The 21,821-nt window shown below is 40.6% G+C and overlaps 1 protein-coding gene across 1 annotated transcript; it reads left to right on the top strand.

Annotated features, from left to right (window-relative positions):
- The first annotated feature begins 13,712 nt into the window (after positions 1-13,712).
- Positions 13,713-20,212, top strand: mpeg1.1 (macrophage expressed 1, tandem duplicate 1). The gene is made up of 2 exons (XM_034170489.1): positions 13,713-14,220; positions 17,487-20,212. Exons 1-2 carry the CDS (start codon positions 13,768-13,770, stop codon positions 19,140-19,142), a joined length of 2,109 nt encoding a protein of 702 aa, XP_034026380.1. The 5' UTR covers positions 13,713-13,767; the 3' UTR covers positions 19,143-20,212.
- The last annotated feature ends 1,609 nt before the right edge of the window (positions 20,213-21,821 follow it).

Below are 21,821 nucleotides of genomic sequence, written 5' to 3'. Positions count from 1 at the left end.
CCACTATCCATGAGTGTGGATTCGAACTGGTAGATCACCCACCATACTCCCCTGACTTGGCACCCTCGGACTTTCATCTGTTCCCAAACCTGAAAAAAACTTGGCTGGGAAGCACTATCGGAGCAATGATGAGGTGATGGCTGCCGTTGAGGACTATTTTGACTCTCAAGATGAAAGCTTCTATGCCAAGGGAATCGAAGCATTCAAGCACCGCTGGAAGAAGTGTGTGGAGTTACAGGGAGACTATGTAGAAAAATAACCCTGAATTTGTTCAATTCAACAACTGCATCATAGTCAGCCTTAGAACTTTTCAGCCTATCCTTGTAGAGGTGGGCAATACCGGGAATTTGGTAATGATCTGATACCAAGTAAATACAGGCCCAGTCTCACCGATATCGATACCAATACCGATACTTTTTCATATTTAAGCTTCATAGATCCAAAGGATCCAAAAGACCTAGGATAAAATTTTGCCAAACATTGTACGTGACAACAAAATACTTTCTTATCACAATCAACATTTTTGTTTAAAAAAATATCACTCAACACAACTTAAAACAAAATCTCCTGAGTTAGAGGGCTGACAAACCACAATACAACAAAATTAACACACCACAACAAATACTGTCAACAGTTTCAAACTTATTCTGTTTTTCAAGTCGAACAATACAATAAAATAATTAAAAAAAGGAATTTCTTCCCTTCGAGTGCACTTCTCTACATTGTTTCTTAAATAGAGTGTAAAAAAAATAGAACTAAAGCAAATTACAACAATCTTCTGAGGTTAGAGAGCTGACAAACCACAATAGAGAAAAACTAACACACCACAACAAATATTGTAAACAGTTTTCAAACTGTGTCTTTTTTTTCAAGTCGAACAATACAAGAAAATAATACAAAGAATAAGGAATTTCCTCCCTTCAGTGCACTTCTAGCTTTAAACAAAATAAAAACAATAAGTGAAAATTAAATAAAGAAAGTATAAATAAGAAAGAATATGTTAAGGCCCTGTCCTCCTGTTGAGAACAAAGGATTAGAGGTTTTATTTAACAGTATCATGTTCACAGTGTCACTTGTTGACTCGAGGAGAGCGCTGAGTGGGTGGGCCAGGCTGAGCCTACCTCCATGGCTGTTGGCTGGCGCCGCTGAGCCACGTGACGGCGCAACAACAAAAGACCAGAGAGGGGAGGGTGTGCTGCTCTATGTTGTGTGACACAGCACAGCGCTGCTCTTACAGACAGAGAGTAGACTTTGATGAATCTGCGTGCACAGCAGTCAGTGCGTGAGGGAGAGAAAAAAAGCTTGAGTATCGATCTTTTTACATGAGGATCGTTCAATATCCATACCATTATACCATATCATTATCAATATTAGGATCGATCCGCCCACCTCTAATGGGAACGTTATGGAGGCCAAAGGCAGCAAAATAAAAACAACCACCAACGATTAATCACAACGAGCACATGCCCTGTGGGGTTCCACGGGTTCTACATTGGGTAGTGTTTATTAAACAGGTAGCTGACATTTTTAAGGGTGGTAATAAGTTAAATGATGCAAAGTGTCTATCATGATTTTAACTGAAAGTGCAGGAAATTAAAATAAGAAGGTTTTGCGAATAATTGTATTTATTATTTGGCACATTTAGTTTGTGTCATGTTTTACAACTGGCAAGGCTGAAATCAATCAATCAATCAACTTTTTTCTTATATAGCGCCAAATCACAACAAACAGTTGCCCCAAGGCGCTCTATATTGTAAGGCAAGGCCATACAATAATTATGAAAAACCCCAACGGTCAAAACGACCCCCTATGAGCAAGCACTTGGCTACATTGGGAAGGAAAAAACTCCCTTTTAAACAGGAAGAAACCTCCAGCAGAACCAGGCTCAGGGAGGGGCAGTCTTCTGCTGAGACTGGTTGGGGCTGAGGGAAAGAACCAGGAAAAAGACATGCTGTGAAGGGGGGCATAGATCGATCACTAATGATTAAATGCAGAGTGATGCATACGGAGCAAAAAGAGAAAGAAACAGTGCATCATGGGAACCCCCCACAGTCTACGTCTAAAGCAGCATAACCAAGGGATGGTCCAGGGTCACCTAATCCAGCCCTAACTATAAGCCTTAGCGAAAAGGAAAGTTTTAAGCCTAATCTTAAAGTAGAGAGGGTAATCTGTCCTCCCTGATCTGAATTGGGAGCTGGTTCCACAGGAGAGGGAGCCTGAAAGCTGAAGGCTCTGCCTCCCATTCTACTCTTACAAACCCTAGGAACTACAAGTAAGCCTGCAGTCTGAGAGCGAAGCGCTCTAATGGGGTAATATGGTACTACGAGGTCCCTAATATTTCCTTTATTCAGAGCTTCTCTGGTTACCAGGGACTGATTAATGGTGATATCAATGTCTATTGTTCACATCTTGTTACATAATATCCCTAATTTCTCAAAAAATATTTGTCCTATCAACTTTCCATTTTCCTAGTGTTCATTCTTGACCCAAAATGCATAAGCATACCAAACGGCAAACGTCACCTCTCCCCAGTTTCTCCTTGATTGAAGTTACACACACACACGTATACAGAAGCCACTTCACTTTAATATATAGATAATAACAATAAGAAATATAGCTGCAGGCAGCGATTGACGGGGTCCCAAGCCCTGTTTATGTATTTCGCCTCCTGTCACCCATATGTGTATCTGAAAAAAAAAAAAAACATTTTCTTGAATAATGAGTGCCTTGTGGAAGGTATGTGACAAGTTTCACTGCCATCCCTCTTAAACTGTCTAGCAAAAAGGTATTAGTGAAGAGTAGGAATAAACCAAGATGGCCACCAGATACAATCCAGCAAGCATTTTTACATTGAAAAGAAGTTTAAAAAACATCTATGCCCACCGTTGAAAAGACGTTCAAAAATGGTTCAAACGTGAAAGTTTTTCAATGTCTATTTGTAGACATTTAATCAACATTCAGTTTAGACCATTTTTAACTGTGATTTTGAATAATGGTATTTTTCAACCTGTAAGTAAATTGTAGGAAATCATAATCTTGAGCATAGGTTGTTATGTGTCGGAACGCAGCTCGGAGAACCGACCAGCGTTTGAAGACCCAGTATGAAATAAGCAGAGCAACGGTACAAAGGCTAACTGAATTTAATACATAACAGTGATACAAAAATACAAAAGAAAAGTGCGGTCTGGCGTGGTGCGCTCCCAGCAGCGCTAACGGTCCCAGAGCCAGAAGCTGTTCGGACCCAAGGACCCCGCCGACACCCCCCAGGTGGCCGCAACAAACCGAGTCTGTGAAAGAAGGAACCATTATGTGAGTCCACACTCTACACACAGAGAGAACACTTAAGGTGTACAAACAGCAAACACTTCCTGGCTTGATTACTAATCAGCTTCCCAACCTGCAGGCATGGAACATCCAGTTCACAAAACTCCACTGCAGTGGAGCCGATACATGACTAACATACAGCTCAATATAAAAGGTGTGAGGGACACCACATTTACTGACTGTATAAATGTTAGTCACAAAATCTAACGTACCTCAGGAAGTGTGCTGACGAGCGTGAGACCTCACCCCCTCCTCTTTCACAGACCGTGCATCAAACCCTGGACGTTCTCTGCATCCACTGATGATGAGATGGCTCCAGAGACTCGACCTCACCCCGTCTGGTCACAAGGTCGAGTCTCTGGCAATACACACTGTATACTCCAGTCTTAAATGCCACCATGTTCCAATCCATATAGATGCACCTCAGCTGTGAGTCCTGACGAGCCGCAGGTGATCAGGGTGAGGTCCTGATAACCTCAGCAACACAGCCACTCAGTCCCAAATGCAAGCCACCTGGAAGGAAAAACAAAAGACAGAAACAAAAAGGCAGCCAGGCCCCCCAGCCATACAACATAGGTAGCAAGTCACATCCATATTTGTCATTTAAAAGCTGGCAATGAAAACCATATTGAAAACTGGTCTAAATGTGAATGTTTATTCAACATCTATAAGTAGACATTGAATAACTTTCAACCTTGCCAGTTGTAAATGTATGTTTCATAATCAAATAAAATTTGAGGTAAAAAATAAAACATTTGCAAGGATTTTCTTCAGAAAACCGCTGTGTATAAATGAGCAGTTACACTTCTGACTGTACTCTTCTGTATTTCGCCTGATGCCTCCTTTCTATTGGACAGCACGAAGCTACGTCACAGTGCACAGCAGCAAAAGTTGGATTGGGTTGAACTTTGGCTGCGGCAGCTTGACAACAAGCAGCAATGCGTGCTCCTGGTGGAGTGTTGCGTCAACTTGGCTTTTGAAAAATGCAAAGCGTCTCATTGAAAATAATGGTTCTGCAACGTGTCTAACTCCCTGAACATGTGCAGTGTGAAAGGCTCTTAAGTTTATTTGTTTTGGAAACATTTCTCAAAACCAACCCCCCCCCCCATACTTACATAAAATGGTTCAGTCCACCTGCTCTGTCAGCTGTGGAGCCTTAACTTTTCACAGACAGCAAGTGGAGGGAGAAGATGACAGGCAAAACAAAAGAAGCGACAGTATGTCACCCAGTTCTAGGCAAGGTGTGTCTGTTTGTGGTTCATGCGATGGAAAGTTCTGGAACGTTTGTTGGATGTTCCTAACTTTGTCCATAGTTTATAAGATAGCTCACTTTTAACCCATATTATCGCATATTTCGAAGAAAACTCTGGCTTTATACCATTCCTGTTGTTTTAGTTAACTAATCAATGCAGGCAAATGTTAAGCAGGCTGCTCTGCTCAAAAATGATGCATGTTCCCAAACAGACATGTCAAGATGGCAGTAGCAGCAGTCTGTCAGAAGATATGACTGACTCACAATACCCAATTCTCTTCTGCAAACAAACATATTCATTCATTTTCTACATGTGCTTACTCCACACAAAGGTCACGGGGAGCTGGGGCCTGTCCCAGCAGTCATCAGGTGAGAGGCAGGGTACACCCAGGATGCCAGTCTATCCACAGGGCCGCATATAGATTAATAAGCTCATACACAACTACTGTCAATTTAGTTTCCAGTTCACTTGGTAGGAAGCTGGAGCACCCCGTGGGAATCCACACAAACATGGAGAGAACATGTAAACTCCACACAGAATGACCTAGGTGGGAAGCAATCCTAGGACCTTCTTGCTGTGAGGCAGCAGTGCTAACGATTGAGGCACCATGCTGCCCAACAATATATACATATATTTATCAATAAAATTTGTGCAAGAGCTGGGAATTGAGAATCAACCAAAAATAAACTGTAACAAATCTAATTCAATTTTGAAGAATTCATATTGCACAAATGTTCAGCAAGCTTTAACCTTTGCATCTTTTAAAGCAGATATATAAAAGTACAGAGTGTAGGATTTAGTGTCATCTAGTGGTCTAGTGTCATTATGCCTGTCAGTTTCTTTTCCCTTCACGTTTTTGTTATTTTGGCAACATCTTATGTTCCTTTGCCTTCTCTTATGATAATGTGTTTTAAAATTGTTAGCCTTCACTAGGAACCAGTAAATAGTCTACAGGGGAGCAAGGGGAGAATATTTGAAAGATGAAAAAAAAAGTTTTTCTTTTAATTGCTTAATTTAAAATTTCTCGACAAAATATTAAGGATCTGTTGCGTTAGCAGTTTCTGCACGCGCCTAAGAATGCAGGCAGTAACCATGTGGGAAGTAAGGTGATTACAAAGGTGATTTATTGTCCAAAAACAACAGGAACCAAGTCCAACAAATTGAGTGAGTTCATTTCCTAAGGGCACAATAGCAGTAACGTGGAGCACAGACAAAAACGTAGGTGACACACAACCAGGTAAAATGAAGAGGCAAAAATACAGGGGAATGTCAAACAACAGCTAAAAACTCCCAGAGGTGTCAAGGATGATTGATACTCACAACACGGAAAGAGCCAAAGAACAATCCAGTAACTGGGAAAGAAAGAGTCTTAAATACTGATAACACAAATGAGCTACAAGTTACAGGAGTGGAATGCATGGGAGAAGAGGAGACCAGAGCACAAGACACACAGAAACTAACCCACACAAACTGACTCAAATCTCAATAGAATCCCGGGGATGAGTAGAAACTAAACATATCTCATAATAATAATAATAATGATAATCAAACAAAAGGAGAACCACAAAAACCAAAGAGGAAAGGGCAGCAAGCCAACATGGAACTCAAAGGTGCAAACGAGTACAAACAAAAACAACACAACTACGTAATAGATGACACACAATGACAGTTACCATGTAGTGCACCTGCATGGCATTAAAATCAAACAAAATGCTTGTAAGTGTTGTATATAACTTTGAAAATCTAACAAAGAGGTGCATGTTAAAACAGCGTGCTACCTGCACATACACACATTCCAGATACAAATTCCCACAGACTCTCTCAAAGTAAAATAAAAGTAAAGCCTACCAGCTCCACTACACTACAAAAGAGGAAAAACATGCCACTCACCCAGTTGTAAAAATTTCCAAATGTAAAGTCTACACCATCAAAGAACTCCCCGCGTACACGATCGCCAGTCGGAGAACAATGCAGGTCCACTATCACATGGCTTGCCAGCCAGAGACAATGTCCAGGTTCACTATCACACGGCTTGCCAGCCAGAGACAATGTCCAGGTCCACTATCACATGGATGGCTAGCCAGAGAACAATATGTCCACTATGTCCCCAGGCATGGATCACACGCAATCACTGGCCAGCAGCTCTGCCATTAGCTCAAGTTCTCACAATTGTTGCATGTTAGATAGAAAGTCCATTATGTATTCAGGCTTATTCCAATGTTAGAAATACATCTGCGTGTCTCGGCAGCTTGTTTAAAACAGCATCATGGAGATGTCCCATGTCCATGTTCACAGCTGCAGTAAATCAGCATCCTGCCACACAAACAGCAGCGTCACAACACTTTAGGTTCCAAAATCCGACAGACTGAAAAAGTTTAGAGTTTTGGGGTTAAGTGTGTCGTCTTCTGTCTGTATATCCTCTGTAAATCCGAGCCATCACTTTCAAATGAAAGCTCAGAAGCTTTGCTATTGGACGTAGCCGGTTCGTTTCACTCTGTCTGTCAGTCATCGGGATGTTTCAGCTTTTACTAAAATGTACGTCACATGCTGAGAAATGCAGAGAATTGCTGACTAAGACGTTTTCCGGAAATGCACCTGTCAACGCTTAGAGTTGTCAGGATTGGGCTTTGTTTGCTGTGCTTCTTGTCTTGGTTTGTTGGTTCTGTTATGTTTAGTCTCTTGTTGGGGTTTTTCTGTCCCTTTCTCTCTTGTTTGTATACAAACAATGGACCTGCAAGAACTAACACAAAAATGTGTCCTTAAATAACCAACATACTAATTACATATACTAACAAAAGGGGAGCACCAGGGGGCAGCAAACCACCAACATCCACAACTGGCTGAAAATCAAGCATAACAATGACACAACCTGAGACTAACATATCAAGAAATAAGAACACACTAGCTGGGGTACCCGGCGCAGCCCAGGTTAACCTGTTTTACACATAAGTCAAATGCCAATCATTTTAATCAAAACAACTGCTCAACATTTGTTTTTATAATGCTGATGTCTTATAAATATAATAGTTAATGGGCTAAAGTTTGTCCAGCAGAACTATAAGAGGTGGACTCCCCAAATTAAGTGGAAATACTTGGTTAAAAGACAAACACATTTGAAGTCCTTCATGCACACTTTGTTTTTCAATCAAATTTATAACAAAATTACACACAAAAGGTAGGTAACAGTAAATGTAAATATCAATGAATCGAAACTGAGGTAGTGGTGTATTTCATTGTTTTTACATTGCTGTTGTGTGGGCCGCCAGAAGAGGAGGTACTGCTGGCCCACCACCAGAGGGCACCCTGCCTGAAGTGCGGGCTTCAGGCACGAGAGGGCGCTGCCGCCACAGACACAGCCGGGAGTGACAGCTGTCACTAATTAATTCCTGACAGCTGTCACTCATTCTTCATCATCGCACTCCATAAAACCCAGACGTCATCTCCACCTCATCGCCGAGATATCGTACTTCTTTGGAGGTAATAGACTCAGCCGTTTGTGTTTTACAATATAATCTGTATATTGTGAGTGTTTGCAGGAGTACCGGTCCCTCTGTCTGTGGAAGCTGAGTGAGTGCTGGACGGCACTCTTTTCCCCTGAGGAATCACTGCGGTACTCTGCAGAATATTGTGTTATTCCCACCGTTGTTGTTACGGGGTGTACACACACCCACACTTGACTGTCTTTGTTCTTCGCCAGCAGTACCAGATCCGACAGTCGGGGACGGTGATCACCTGGGAATTCGGGACTTGGCGGCTCCAGTATTCACCAGGTTCGGTGGCGGCGGAAATCGTGTGGTTCCGGCTCTTCTCAGGACAGACGTCTTCTATCCTCGAGCCTGCCCACACGTCACCTTTGTGGATTGACTGTATCATAGTCTGAGATGGTCTGTATATTCGTTGTGCACCATTCACACATTAAATTGTTATTTTGTGCTCATCTATTGACCTTTCATTTGCGCCCCCTGTTGTGGTTCCGTGTCACTACACTTTCACAACAATGCAATTTACAAACATAAATGAATGTATTCAGACAGGAAGGCAAACTGGGTTGTTACAGGACAGTCAGGTGCTTAACAGTTGAGAACATAAAGCAGCTGAAGAAAGGGATTAAATAACACATATACAGGGCTGGAAATTTGAATCTGCCTGGTCATACCCACAGCCTCAGCCCAAGCATGTTGTTGTTTTGCTGAGTGTGCTGTGGCTGTGCTGTGCTGAGTGTGCTGTAGAAAGGGATTAACTAAACAGAGATGGCCAACACATATACAGGGCTGGAAATTTGAATCTGCCTGATCATACCTACAGCTGGCTATTTTGGGGGTAATTTTCAGTTTAACATTTTAAAAAATGGTACCAGTTTGTTCTCCATATCATGAGGATTCAGAATATATATAGTTTTTAGGGCTACATATTATAGTTTGGAAGTTTATCTTGGACAGACAGATAGACAGATGTAGGCCTTGTATATAGATACCCACAGCACGCATAGGGCGTGTACAGTGCAACAGGAAAATAAAACAAGATTAAAAGGTGAAGAGGCAGGGGTGGAGCACAGGGAACAGACCTGAACAACAAACAAGACAGATGACAAAAACATGACCTAAAGGTTGAACTCAAACATGCATAGGACTAGAGACCAAACCCCAAAAAACCCTATAACCTGTACCATTGGAGGCTACAGTTGGGGAAACATACGAACAGAAGCGACTGAAGTACGCCAACATAGCCACTGAGGCAGAACAACACGGCTGGCTAAGTGCTTCCTGTTGAGGTCAGATGTAGAGAGTTTGTTGCCACATCCACTACAAAGTTCCTCAAGGGAATGGGAATGCGAGGACAGGCCTACCAAAAAGCCATCAAATCACTGTCGGAAGCTACTGAACAAAGCAGCAGATGGCTGTGGATCAAGGGAAAGGAGCCCATCTGGACTACAAAATGATGACCAGGGGTAAAAGCAGAGGGGAGCACACCTGGGACGCCACTTGTCGCCGTGGAGCCCTGCAGAGGTGTCGTGGGCCTATCAATGTAACACCAATGAAAAGCAGGACGCCCACCTGAAGACCCCCATGAAGCGGTTACTCCTACCCCACTCAATACCAAGTGCTGATTATTACAAGGGATTGTACTACCAAATCCCATGATCTTAATTCATTGATGTTAAATAGACAGTGAAAAACAGCTCTGCTCTTACAACACCAAAATACATACTTACCATATTTTCCGGTATATAAGTCGCACCTGTTAAAAAATGCATCTTGAAGAGGAAAAGCCCATTATATAAGTCACACCTGCGTATAAATTGCACCTTTTTTCCTGGATTATCAACTCTATGATTTGAGATTTTTGTGCATTGATGTCATGTACTTTTTATTATTGACATTTATTTTTTTATTACTAGAGTTTAAACTATGGGATGCACTGGCATTACATCTGAGATCTGTGGACACTGCTGAAACCTTCAACTTCTGTTTTTATTTTATTGTTGTTGTAAAGCACTTTATGATTTTATCTTGAAAGGTGCTACATAAATAAATAAATAAAATTTACTGACTTACTTAATTACTTTATATAGTTTAGTGCTTTGATTCCTGAGAAAGTCCAATATAAATAGGATTTGACAACAAAAAATACCTGTGCGATACATGAAGCAACGCTTGGAATCAAATGTTGTTAACAGAAGTTGCCAAAAATAATCATTAAATGAAATAAATACAGCATCTCTACATCCATCCTACTGTAGCCAAAATAATGTACACAATAAAATATATTAACTGGCTCTAGATTCGACAGTGTTTATAAAATGGGTAGCTGACATTTTTCAAGGGTGGTGATAAATTGTGCAATGTTTCTATAATGAGTTGGAATGGTGTGTGATTCCAGAATGTTTTTAGAACCTTAGACCTCAACTTTTTTTGAAGAAGCAGAAGAAGAACTCAACCTTTTTATTTCCTGTTGATTACATAATTTTTAAATGGTAATTTACTGTCTTAATGTATTTATAAACTGTTTAGGTCTTGTTATCATATGCACATTGTTATATTATTATTATTATTATTGTTGTTGTTATTATTATTGCAATTATTATTTTTATTTTATTTTTACTTCTATTTTGTCATTTGATTTTTAAATGGACCACAATGGAAATAAGTGTTTTCACTTTCCTGTGTCACCATTGTATTTTTAATGTATTTATATTATGTACTTACATTGAACTCACTAAATAAAATCACACACACATGCTTTTAATATATAGATGATTTTCTACCCCCAGCTGGAATGGCGTGCGAGTCCAGAATGTAAATATTAATGTCTGTTGTTCAGTGTTGTTAGCTAATATATGTAGCTTCTCTAAAAATATTAATCCTATCAATGTTCAATTTTGGCACCATGCATCCTTGATCCAAAATACATAAACATACCAAACAGCATTGTCAGCTCTCCCCAGTTTGTGTGTCATCAAAATTGCATGCATGAAGGCACGCACGCATGCACACACACAGAGCTTTTTGTCTTTCTCCAGTCTGCTGTAAAGCAGGTGCTTTTAATATGATAAACAGAAACGTGGCTAAAGACATTAAAAGCACTACATATTTCACTTATGGTACCAACATGACACTTAAGTCACTCATGGCAACAGCTACATACAAGGGTGCAATTTAGAACTAGAAATTGGGGGGGCAAAGTGCGAGGCCCGCAGGGCCGAAGCCCATTGGCCAACGGTTTCTAGATAAGCTCAGATGCATTCTGAGCATCCAGAACAGTAATTTTAATGTTTTGAGAAGACCATAAAGTGGACACCATTTGACTTATACAATTTGAAACTGTGGATATAAGTCCTTTATTCTGAGAATAGCCAGCATTGATTTTATTAACATCCTGGTGTAAATAAGGTATCACCACAAGTGTAGAACTCAAAAAGAATGAGAGGTTGAGTTTTCATTAAAAACAACTGCAATGTGGTAAAATGTATTCAAAAATATGAAAGAACAGGCTCTTAATAATTACTAACTATTGCATACTGTATTTTTTTTTTCTCAAGATTTGTTTTTGCATAAGTTTGAAAAAACAACAGATCATAAGTTTTGGATAAATTACTTATCATGAATTTAATTTTTGAAGTGGCACTAATGACAACACTCATACTGAACATAATTTCGCTTGCATAGACTGATTTTGGAGATCAAGCAATAATTGCAGATGGGCTTTCTGAGGTCCCAGATAGCTTTTCTGATTTCCTTTTCTAACTTTCAGAATTTAGTAAATTAGCATATGGTCCATTGATATTTATGTGTAGACACTAGTCCCTAGAGGCAACTATTTTTGGTTTCAAATCTGGGCAAATGCAGTCCCAGAAAATTCCAAATGTGACAAACAAGAAACAGGTGTTGTAAACAAGTCAATGCTGCTAAAAATGCAAACTTGCAGAAACAAAGATACTATTTTGACATGGTTTGCACATAAGACAGGCATAGCATGTTTCAAGTACACACATATATGTCAGAAGGTGTGGGGGGGAGCATACCATATTCTGTCCCCCCTGGTTGAAAAGCTGGGGGGGGGGGACATGTCCCCCCATCTCCCACCAAATTGCACCCATGGCTACATAAGAATTATCTAAAGTGACAACCAATTGAACTACAAAAACGCAATAAATCAATAACACTAACAACACTGTTAAACTAACATGAACCACAATAACAACATTTAAAACCTCAAAACCCTGAACTCCCATGGTGCATTGCAGCATGAACGTCCACTGTTATACTGGTTAGTTAAAATTGCTAATTTCTCAGAAAATATTTGTTCTATCAATTTTCGGTTTTTGCAGAATTTATTCTTGAACCAAAATACAGTACATAAGCATACCAAAACAGCAAATGTCAGCTCTCCCCGGTTTTTGCGTGATCAAAGCCATACACACACATGCATACAGAGGCCACTTGGCTAATATAAAATAGAAGATTTAATCGTGAACATTAACCTATGATTCAAGTCAATTCAACTGAGCAATTAAATATGGGCCACTCTAGGAAAATTATATGCACTGGTGCCAATGTGCCAATTACTTCTAACCTGAAAAAATATTGGAGTTGAAAAGAACCATCCCTATTCTGCTTCTCTGCCTTAAAATATTGGGTTGTTTTTGCAAAATGTTTCAGGTCATTGTCCACTGAATGAATGGCAAACATTTGCTGAATGTGAGCAGGTGATAGAATCCTGTACACTGACTAGATAATCCATTACGTTGCTTTTGCCAGTAAAATAAAGTAGGGATCCTAACTGCATGCTTCTTGTCTGTGTTCTTGCTTTTATTGTATTTTTTGTTATTTCCACTGTTCCGCTTTGTCTGAGCCTGCCCTCAGGTTGATTGTTATCATACTGTCATGCGATGACTGATGTTTAGAAAGTCCCAGAACATTACCTATGATGTCTCCTAATGTGACAATAGGGAACAATGCCATTTCCTGACACCAGGCCTTCCTTGCATAGCTGCTCTTCTGTTCCCTTTGAAAAGAGGAACTTAAAAACAATTAATATGTATAACTGGTACCTTAAAAGGGGAAAACTGTTCACCCGAAAATCCTTGACTCAAACAAAGATGTGTTCTGTGCCTGTTGATAGTCACAGTTAGGTTAACTTGCACTTTCTTTTTTAGTTTGCCCACTCTATCTGTTGGTATCACTGCTGATTTAAATGTTAGGTGAGAGAATTTTAAAAAAGGTGAGACTAAAAATATGAGTTTTGAACATGCAAACATTGCGCACCTTAAAATTAACTGTACGTATTTGATTTGTACTGAGTAAGAAAAGTGTGCTGTTAAACTATTTGGATTAACATAGGTCACATTACAATAACTCAAATATATGTTTATGTCTGTTAGGGTGGTTTTTGTGATTTGTTTGCCAATGGTTCTAATATATATTATTATTTTTATAATCATTACATCAGATATTTTTCTGTGAGAGAAAATGACCTCAATCCATAATTGAAATATCAGTTTAGCCTTATCTTTGTGCCATCTTAAATGAATTTTATGGGGTTTTAAAAGGTGTGGCTTTTATAAGTGAAAGAAAAACTTCATCTGCCCCCACAAACCTGTTTGTTCTTGTTTGTCATGTGATGAAGTGCATAAAAGGAGGAGGAATTGAAAGGTCTTGTTCAGCTCTCCTGTAACAGTCCTTACAGAGCCATGGCAAAGACAGCGGTGACACTTCTGGTTCTGTGTCTGTTTCATGTCTGCTCTCCGGTCCCTGTCAGCCGGCCCACCAACTGGCTCCGTCAGTGTCGGGCATCCACCAACCTTTCCATCACAGCACTGGAGGTGCTGCCAGGTGGAGGCTGGGACAACCTGCGGAACATGGACATGGGTCGGGTCATGAACTTCAGCTACTTCCAGTGCCAGACAACCGAGGATGGGGTCTACCTTATCCCAGATGAGGTGTTCGTCATTCCACATAAGGAGACGGGTGTGGAGACCAACTCGGAGATAATCAGCTCCTGGTTGGAGGAGAAAAGCACAACATCTCACACCATCAATTCAGATATATCTTTCACCTCAGTGCTGAACGGCAAATATTCCAGTGAGAACCAGAGGATGAAAACTCACCAGGTGAAAGACTCTTCAACCACAGCAAGAGTGCAGGTGAGCATTTAATGTTCCAGCTTTGGATGGAAACAGAAGACTGGTTGAACATCAGCTAAAAACATTTACTCATGAATACAGCTATAAAATTGTTGATTACATTTAAAGGGGTCATATTACACAGTTTAAATAAACTCATATTGGTCACCCAGAGTCTTAAAGAGGAACTGGGATTTTTTCAACCTAGGCCCATTTTAGATGTTCACTTGCAGGAAAAAAAAAAAAAAATCCAGTAATGAGTTAGAACACAAACACCACCAAGGGCTCCACAGCTGTACAATATAAGCCTGTGGGGGGAGCTAAAAATCTCAGATCTGCTTCTTATCGTCACTGAATCTGTGAAAAAGTCATTACAAATTTTTGGCTACATGGACAAGATCCATATGGAGGTACGTGTGTGCTTGTTTACTTCAGTGAATATAAAGCTGTTGTCCTTTCGGCTGCCCCCCTTTGTAAGGGGTTGCCACAGCATACGAGGTCTGTCCATAAAGTATAGGTCCTTTTTATTTTTTTCAAAAACTATATGGATTTCATTCATATGTTTTTACGTCAGACATGCTTGAACCCTCGTGCGCATGCGTGAGTTTTTTCCACGCCTGTCGGTGACGTCATCCGCCTGTGAGCACTCCTTGTGGGAGGAGTCGTCCAGCCCCTCGTCGGAATTCCTTTGTCTGAGAAGTTGCTGAGAGACTGGCGCTTTATTTGATCAAAATTTTTTCTAAACCTGTGAGACACATCGAAGTGGACATGGTTCGAAAAATTAAGCTGGTTTTCGGTAAAAATTTTAACAGCTGATGAGAGATTTTGAGGTGATACTGTCGCTTTAAGGACTTCCCACGGTGCGAGACGTCGTGCAGCGCTCTCAGGCGCCGTCGTCAGCCTGTTTCAAGCTTAAAACCTCCACATTTCAGGCTCTATTGATCCAGGACGTCGTGAGAGAACAGAGAAGTTTCAGAAGAAGTTGGTTTCAGCATTTTATCCGGATATTCCACTGTTAAAGGAGATTTTTTTTAATGAAAGACGTGCGGACAGATTGCAGCATCGGCTCGCAGCCGCCGCGACGCTCCGCCACAGGAAAAACACCTCTGTTGGAAGCCTTAAGGACAAGTTGGAACATGTCCAGCTGTTAAACAATTTCTCATATACTCACTCCACTGAAAGCCATCAAAAGCCGCCTGGATTTTACAAATGGTTATCAACACGGAGGTGTTTTTCCTGTGCCGCCGCACCGCGTCGGCTGCGTCCCGACGCGCGGACCCGTCCGCACGTATTTCATTAAAAAAATCTCCTTTAACAGTGGAATATCCGGATAAAATGCTGAAACCGACTTCTTCTGAAAGTTCTCTGTTCTCTCACGACGTCCTGGATCAATAGAGCCTGAATGTGGAGGTTTTAAGCTTGAAACAGGCTGACGACGGCGCCTGAGAGCGCTGCGCGACTGTCTCGCACCGTGGGAAGTCCTTAAAGCGACAGTATCACCTCAAAATCTCTCATCAGCTGTTAAAATTTTTACCGAAAACCAGCTTAATTTTTCGAACCATGTCCACTTCGATGTGTCTCACAAGTTTAGAAAAAATTTTGATCAAACAAAGCGCCAGTCTCTCAGCAACTTCTCAGACAAAGGAATTCCGACGAGGGGCTGGACGACTCCTCCCACAAGGAGTGCTCACAGGCGAATGACGTCACCGACAGGCGTGGAAAAACTCACGCATGCGCACGAGGGTTCAAGCATGTCTGACGTAAAAACATATGAATGAAATCCATATAGTTTTTGAAAAAAATAAAAAGGACCTATACTTTATGGACAGACCTCGTATACAGTCAGATCTGCATGGCGCAAGTTCTATGCCAGATACCTTCCTGACGCAATTATAGTTTTACCTGGAGAAACACACACAGCCCCTGGTGTTCTGTAGAGGTCTCCCATCCAAGTACTAACCAGGTCCCACACTCGTAGCTTCTGAGATCTGACAGGATCAGACTCAGAGCAGACCGTCTGCTACCAGTGAATATAAAGAAACTTAGAAAAAAAAAAACCCTGATTATACAGACAGTGACTTACATTACACTTCTTCCTATTTGACTATGCCTCTTTTCAATAAATCCATACCAGTTGGTTGTCAATGAGGGACTTGTTCTTGTTGTAAGCAAAAGACCAAGTCCATCATCTGTTTTGAAACAGTGCAGACTAAACAGATGACCACGGCATTTGCCAATTAATTCTGATAATTACACAAACATTCCCAAACTGCAACTTCAGGACGACCCAATGTTATTTTGATAGCCTGGACAATGAAGTAAAAGTGATTTTTTGCTAAATCAGAGGTTGATGGGTGGAGTTGTGCGTGCTAGTAAGTGTTTTTGGAAGGACATTCCAAATAAAAGGAGCAACATATAATACGGCAACACCTATACTGACATGACATATGCTTTTATGTTACGGATAAAAAGATAACATACAGAAAATTCAGGCAAATTTGTTATGAAATGTTTGCTGCAAATTCCAATAATTATCATCATGTTTTTTTCATGTCTACTGTACAAAGCTGAATATTTCTGCTTTCGGGTTAGCAATTTTGACTTGAAAAATTGAAGGAAGATTTTGAGATTTTTAAATCTAAATTGAAGACATCTTTTTTCCCTGGTTTATCGCTAGTATTTTATGTTATTGCATGTCTTCTTTTATTATTTTTACTTATTTATGTTTTTATTATTTTACTATGCTTTAAAAAATCTTTTAATTCATTTTGTTTTGCTTTTTTAAGTTGAGTTGTGTGTGTGACCCCGTCATGAATTGGCGCGATATAAAATAATAAATTAATAAATTTGAAGGATTTATTTATTAATTTTTTTTTGCCAAGTGTAGTAGGCATGGTGAAAGTCAAAAATTATGGAGGATGTAAAAATAAATGTGTCTGTCCATAATGAAAGCAAAGCATGATGGTGGCAGACTTCCCTGCTGTTTGCTTTAAATGAAACAGACCTGCTTCTGCCCACAACCCCTCTGTCACGATCATAAAAGTCCATTACTGTGTGGGCAGTGTCTCCGAGAGAAAGCAGGAGTCCATATATGGAAAGTTTCCATTTGCACAGTAGAGTCAGTAGACCTTTGCGGCATCTAACATTAATTCCAAATCATATTTAAAAGTAAAAGACATATAATCCACATTTTGCACAATATGACCACTTTAAATGAAACTTTCTAAAGGTGAAAATGGAGCAGACTATAGATTGTAACTTCTGATCTTTCAATTTTTTCTCCAAAGGTTCGGAACTTCATTTACACAGTTAAAGCTAATCCAGATTTTGCCCTGGACTCTCGTTTTGCTGAGCAAGTGAAAGAAATTGCCGATGCTATTGAAAACAACCAGACTAGAAATGCAGCCTATCTCTCGGAGAAGATGGTACTGGACTATGGAACCCATGCTATCACAAGTGTTGATGCTGGGGCCACTTTGGTGCAAGAAGACTACCTTACTTCCTCATATGTGTCAGACAGTGTGTCACAAAGTTCCTCCATCAAAGCTTTGGCTGGATTAAACTTTTTTAACAAACTCAAGTTTGACATAAGCAGTCAAAGTTCCCAGCAGAGTTCTGAGTCCAAGACATATCAGTCCAACATTCAGTACTCTCTTATTCAAAGCCATGGAAGCATTCCTTTCTATCCTGGCATCACTTTGCAGAAGTGGCAAGAAAATACCCAGAACAACCTGGTTGCCATTGACAGATCAGGATTTCCCCTGCACTACTTTATCAACACCAACACTTTGCCTGATTTGCCGCAGCCTACAGTCATCAAAGTGGCTCTGTCAGTGAGTCAGGCCATCGAACGCTACTACAAAATCAACACCCGGCCCGGATGCGTTGACGTTAACTCAAAAAACTTCAACTTCCAGGCCAATGTTAATGATTTATCCTGTGAGGGCCCAGTGACAAATCTCAGTTTTGGTGGTGTCTACCAGAAGTGCACTCAACTCTCCTCTGATGCTGGTCCACTTTGTGAAGCCCTGGCTCAGAAAAATCTAGACACAGGCGACTATTTCTGCCGTCCCCCTTATGTCTCCACTTTACTGAGATCAGAAGTGAGACAGCAGGGTTACACTTCCTACAAATGCCATGATGAAGTCCATCATTGTGGAATTTTTGGTCTTAAGCATTGCCATCGTCAAGTGTGTCAGGACTACTACTACGTCCGCATTGCTCGTATCGACACCTACTGGTGCTCTGTGAATCAAGATGCTCCACAAAACTCAGGCTATCTGTTTGGAGGCATATACAGCCCCTCCCTCTTGAACCCCATCACAAACACCAAAAGCTGCCCTCCCAATTTCGTACCCATAAAGTTTCTCTCAGATGGCGAAGTGATCTGTTTGAGTAAGGATTATGAAGCTGGTTCCAGATTCTCAGTGCCTTTTGCTGGCATCTTCAGCTGTGAGTCAAACAACCCACTAGCAGGGGGTCAACGTCGCTGCCCTGCAAAATTCAGTCAGCACCTCGCTGCAGTCAGCGACGGATGTGAGATTCTCTACTGTGTCCAGTCAGGAATTTTCACAGGTGGGCAACTGCTGCCAGTTCACCTTCCTCCTTTCACCCAGGCTCCGTTAATGGTGAACATGAAAGTTACCAATACGGTTATGGTGCTGATGGAGGGGGAGAAGAGCTGGGTGAGGGTGGGAGAGACCAGGATGTGGAAACTGGTCAAACCAGAAGAACTAATGACAATTGAGCAGAGTCTCAGAGCAGAATCGAGTCAGTTGCCTGGTGGCGCACAGGCAGGCATAGCCATTGGGGTAATTGTTGCAGTGGCAGTGTTGATTATAGCGGCAGTTCTCTTGAGAAAGAGAAGGAGGAACCTGCTTGGGTCTAGAGGCTATGAGGAAATAAGAGGAGAGTTTGAAAGGGAGGAACAGATTGAGGCATGAGAAACAGACAGAGGCACAGGTTTACACAGTGCAAGCTTTAATTTCCTTTTTCATGTCATATTATAAAACATTTAAATGTGAATAAATGTAACTGTTGCTCGAGTTTCCAATCATTTTTAATCTATTAAAAATGCCCAATTCACACTGTCACAACTGCAGTTTTCATAGTATCATTTTTCTGTCAATATCTTTTGTGTATATGAGTGTAAAACTACTGTTGAGTAAAAAATTTCTGCATTTTCATTTTGCAAACTATTCACTGCTGCCTTATTGAATAGACCTAAAATACAAATAAAAATTGGCCTCCAGCAGCTATTCAAAATGCATCCAAGATGGCTGCAGAAATATGGGTCAGTTGGCAGCCATCTTGGATGCATTTTCAAATTCCATTAATGAAATGCTACATTCTATTTTGCATTTGAGGCCAGTTTTTATGTTGAGGAAATTTTCACTTTAGTTTAGACAGAAGTTGCCAAAGAGCTGGTCCTACATGACCAGATTTTTTTTTTTAATGAAACAACTATGATAGAAACAAATGTGTGAAAATGTTGTTTATCAACATTTAATTTGTTCCTAAAAAGAAGACAAGTCTTCCTCAAACTAGTGAGCTTTGGGTTTTTTTGCTCATTGCTGTTATTATTTGTTTTTGTTTGTTTGTATGAATGCACTGATATTCCTGATGTGGTCACCTCCAGTCAGCCATGTTGTTTGTTTTAAATGATTTTTCATCTGTTGTTAATTTGTGTCCACTGTAGTGGCTGGTTTGGTTATTTGAACCGTGTATACATGTAGAAATTGCTTTAGTACCTTTTCCATAAAACACATCCAAAAAAGGGTTAAAAACACAAAAGTAGTTTGTAGATTTTAAATCAGTACTGCCCTCATGTGTTCAAGATGAAAAGTAGAGATGAATGATTGCACAATCTTTGAGTTTACAAAATGTTTTTTTTTTTACAAATAATGACATTGTCTTATTGTACCTTTTGTGCCATGTTGTCAAAAATAATATGTATGTCTTTGTTCTGTCATGTACTTAACTGCTAATAAAAGCAATGCAAAACTACTGAATGACTTCAAATCTTCAATATTTCTTTATGTAACCGGTCTGAAGTGACACCCTGGTTTGAATAGTACTCTGCGTTGTGTTGTGTACGATAAAGAAGGAGTCAAGGACAACTTCTGCCTTGCGGACCCGGGGGATTTATTCTCTCTCCACACCACCTCTCTCTGTGCAAAACACATTCACATCAGTTCAGCAACTTCTTACATCCCACTTTCCACAGCAAACCTCTCACGACGCCTGGAAGACGACTGAGGAAAATAGTGGGAATCTACAGGATATGACATCACGGATGGATCACGCAACAGAGATACATCTTGTCAAAATAAAAGCTCCCCAAAATAAATACAGAAACAAATATGAAGACACAAAAAAAAAAACATACGAACAGACAGGCACCTGGATTTTGTGAAATATGTTTACATTTAGACACTGGTTACATCCTCCCCTCCTAGATTTCACCAAAATGCAGACCATACCTCTTGATGTAACCAACTATTGCGGCGGGATTATCAACCAAAACCTGGAAACCTGGCTGGGATTCACAACAGAACTCTTAGCTCTACCATCAGCTATATAAGCCACCTAAAATAAAGGTTCAGAGAAAACATAAGGTTGATCAGGCCTCTGTCCCCCTTAGATTAATATGATGCCTTTTACACCATACAGATCACCTACCGATTCCAAATACATAAAACATACTGCACTTCAAACTTTAAATTGGTCACTGTATCCCTTAAATGCATATTCACATAACCACAGGTGTACACACACAAAAAAATGCTTGTCCCTTTAAAACAGTGTGAGAAGAGACTGGGACCTTCTGCTAACTGAACTTGCCAAAATCCTGAAGCTTAAAGGCTTCTGAACCATAGATTCAATGAGTCTATTGACCCTTTTGCTGACCCTGCCACCCCGTGTTCTAACGTGTTCTGTGTCCGTATGGGGGTGTGTTTGTGCACCTGAGCCATGAATTGAATCTGCCTCTTGCAACTGTGTCACTGTATTCCCAACTGAGTTTGCTGGATGTGAGGAAGTTCCCCTTTCACATGAAAGCACAACTGACATAGATGGAGAATCTGGATCAGGCAATGCAGCTAAACTGTTTAAGTCATTGTTCCTGACTGAGAGGCTGTGCTCACTTGAGGGGCACTAGATTTGATCATAAACACACTGCTCCCTGTGGTCTAGCTCTGGAACATCTTGATTCAACTCATCTGTCTCAGGCAGTAATTCACTCAGAATCTCCTGACTTTCAGCATCCTCTGAAGTGCTCATTACCCATGCGCTGGTCCTTTTGTCTGCATCCTCTTCTGCAAAAGCATCCATGGAGTCATCTGCACATGTTCCTTCCTCTGACTCGACATCACACAATACCCCTTCAGTGGTCTCCACAGGCAGAAAACTGATATCAAGCACCAGATTGTGATGCACTATCTTTGCGTTGCCTTCGCTGTCCTCCAACTTGTAAGTGTGAGTTCTCAGATTTCTGTCTTTGACTGTGTACACTATTGGACTCCATTTATCTGCCAACTTCTTTTTTCCTTTTTCATCCTTGCTTACAAGTACTCTGGCCCCTATGTCCAAGTGAGTGCCTTTCAGTTTTCTGTTGTAACCCT

This window comes from Thalassophryne amazonica, chromosome 5 (assembly GCF_902500255.1).
Source record: "Thalassophryne amazonica chromosome 5, fThaAma1.1, whole genome shotgun sequence".
Lineage (NCBI taxonomy): Eukaryota > Metazoa > Chordata > Actinopteri > Batrachoidiformes > Batrachoididae > Thalassophryne > Thalassophryne amazonica.
Note: the sequence above shows the minus strand (reverse complement) of the source record. Positions and strands in the feature narration are given on the sequence as shown.

Excerpts from the sequence above, each read along its gene's own strand:
- mpeg1.1 (XM_034170489.1), top strand. The coding sequence starts at position 13,768 with ATGGCAAAGACAGCGGTGACACTTCTGGTTCTGTGTCTGTTTCATGTC. Across the intron at positions 14,221-17,486 it reads CAACCACAGCAAGAGTGCAG|GTTCGGAACTTCATTTACAC; the intron begins GTGAGCATTTAA and ends TTTTCTCCAAAG.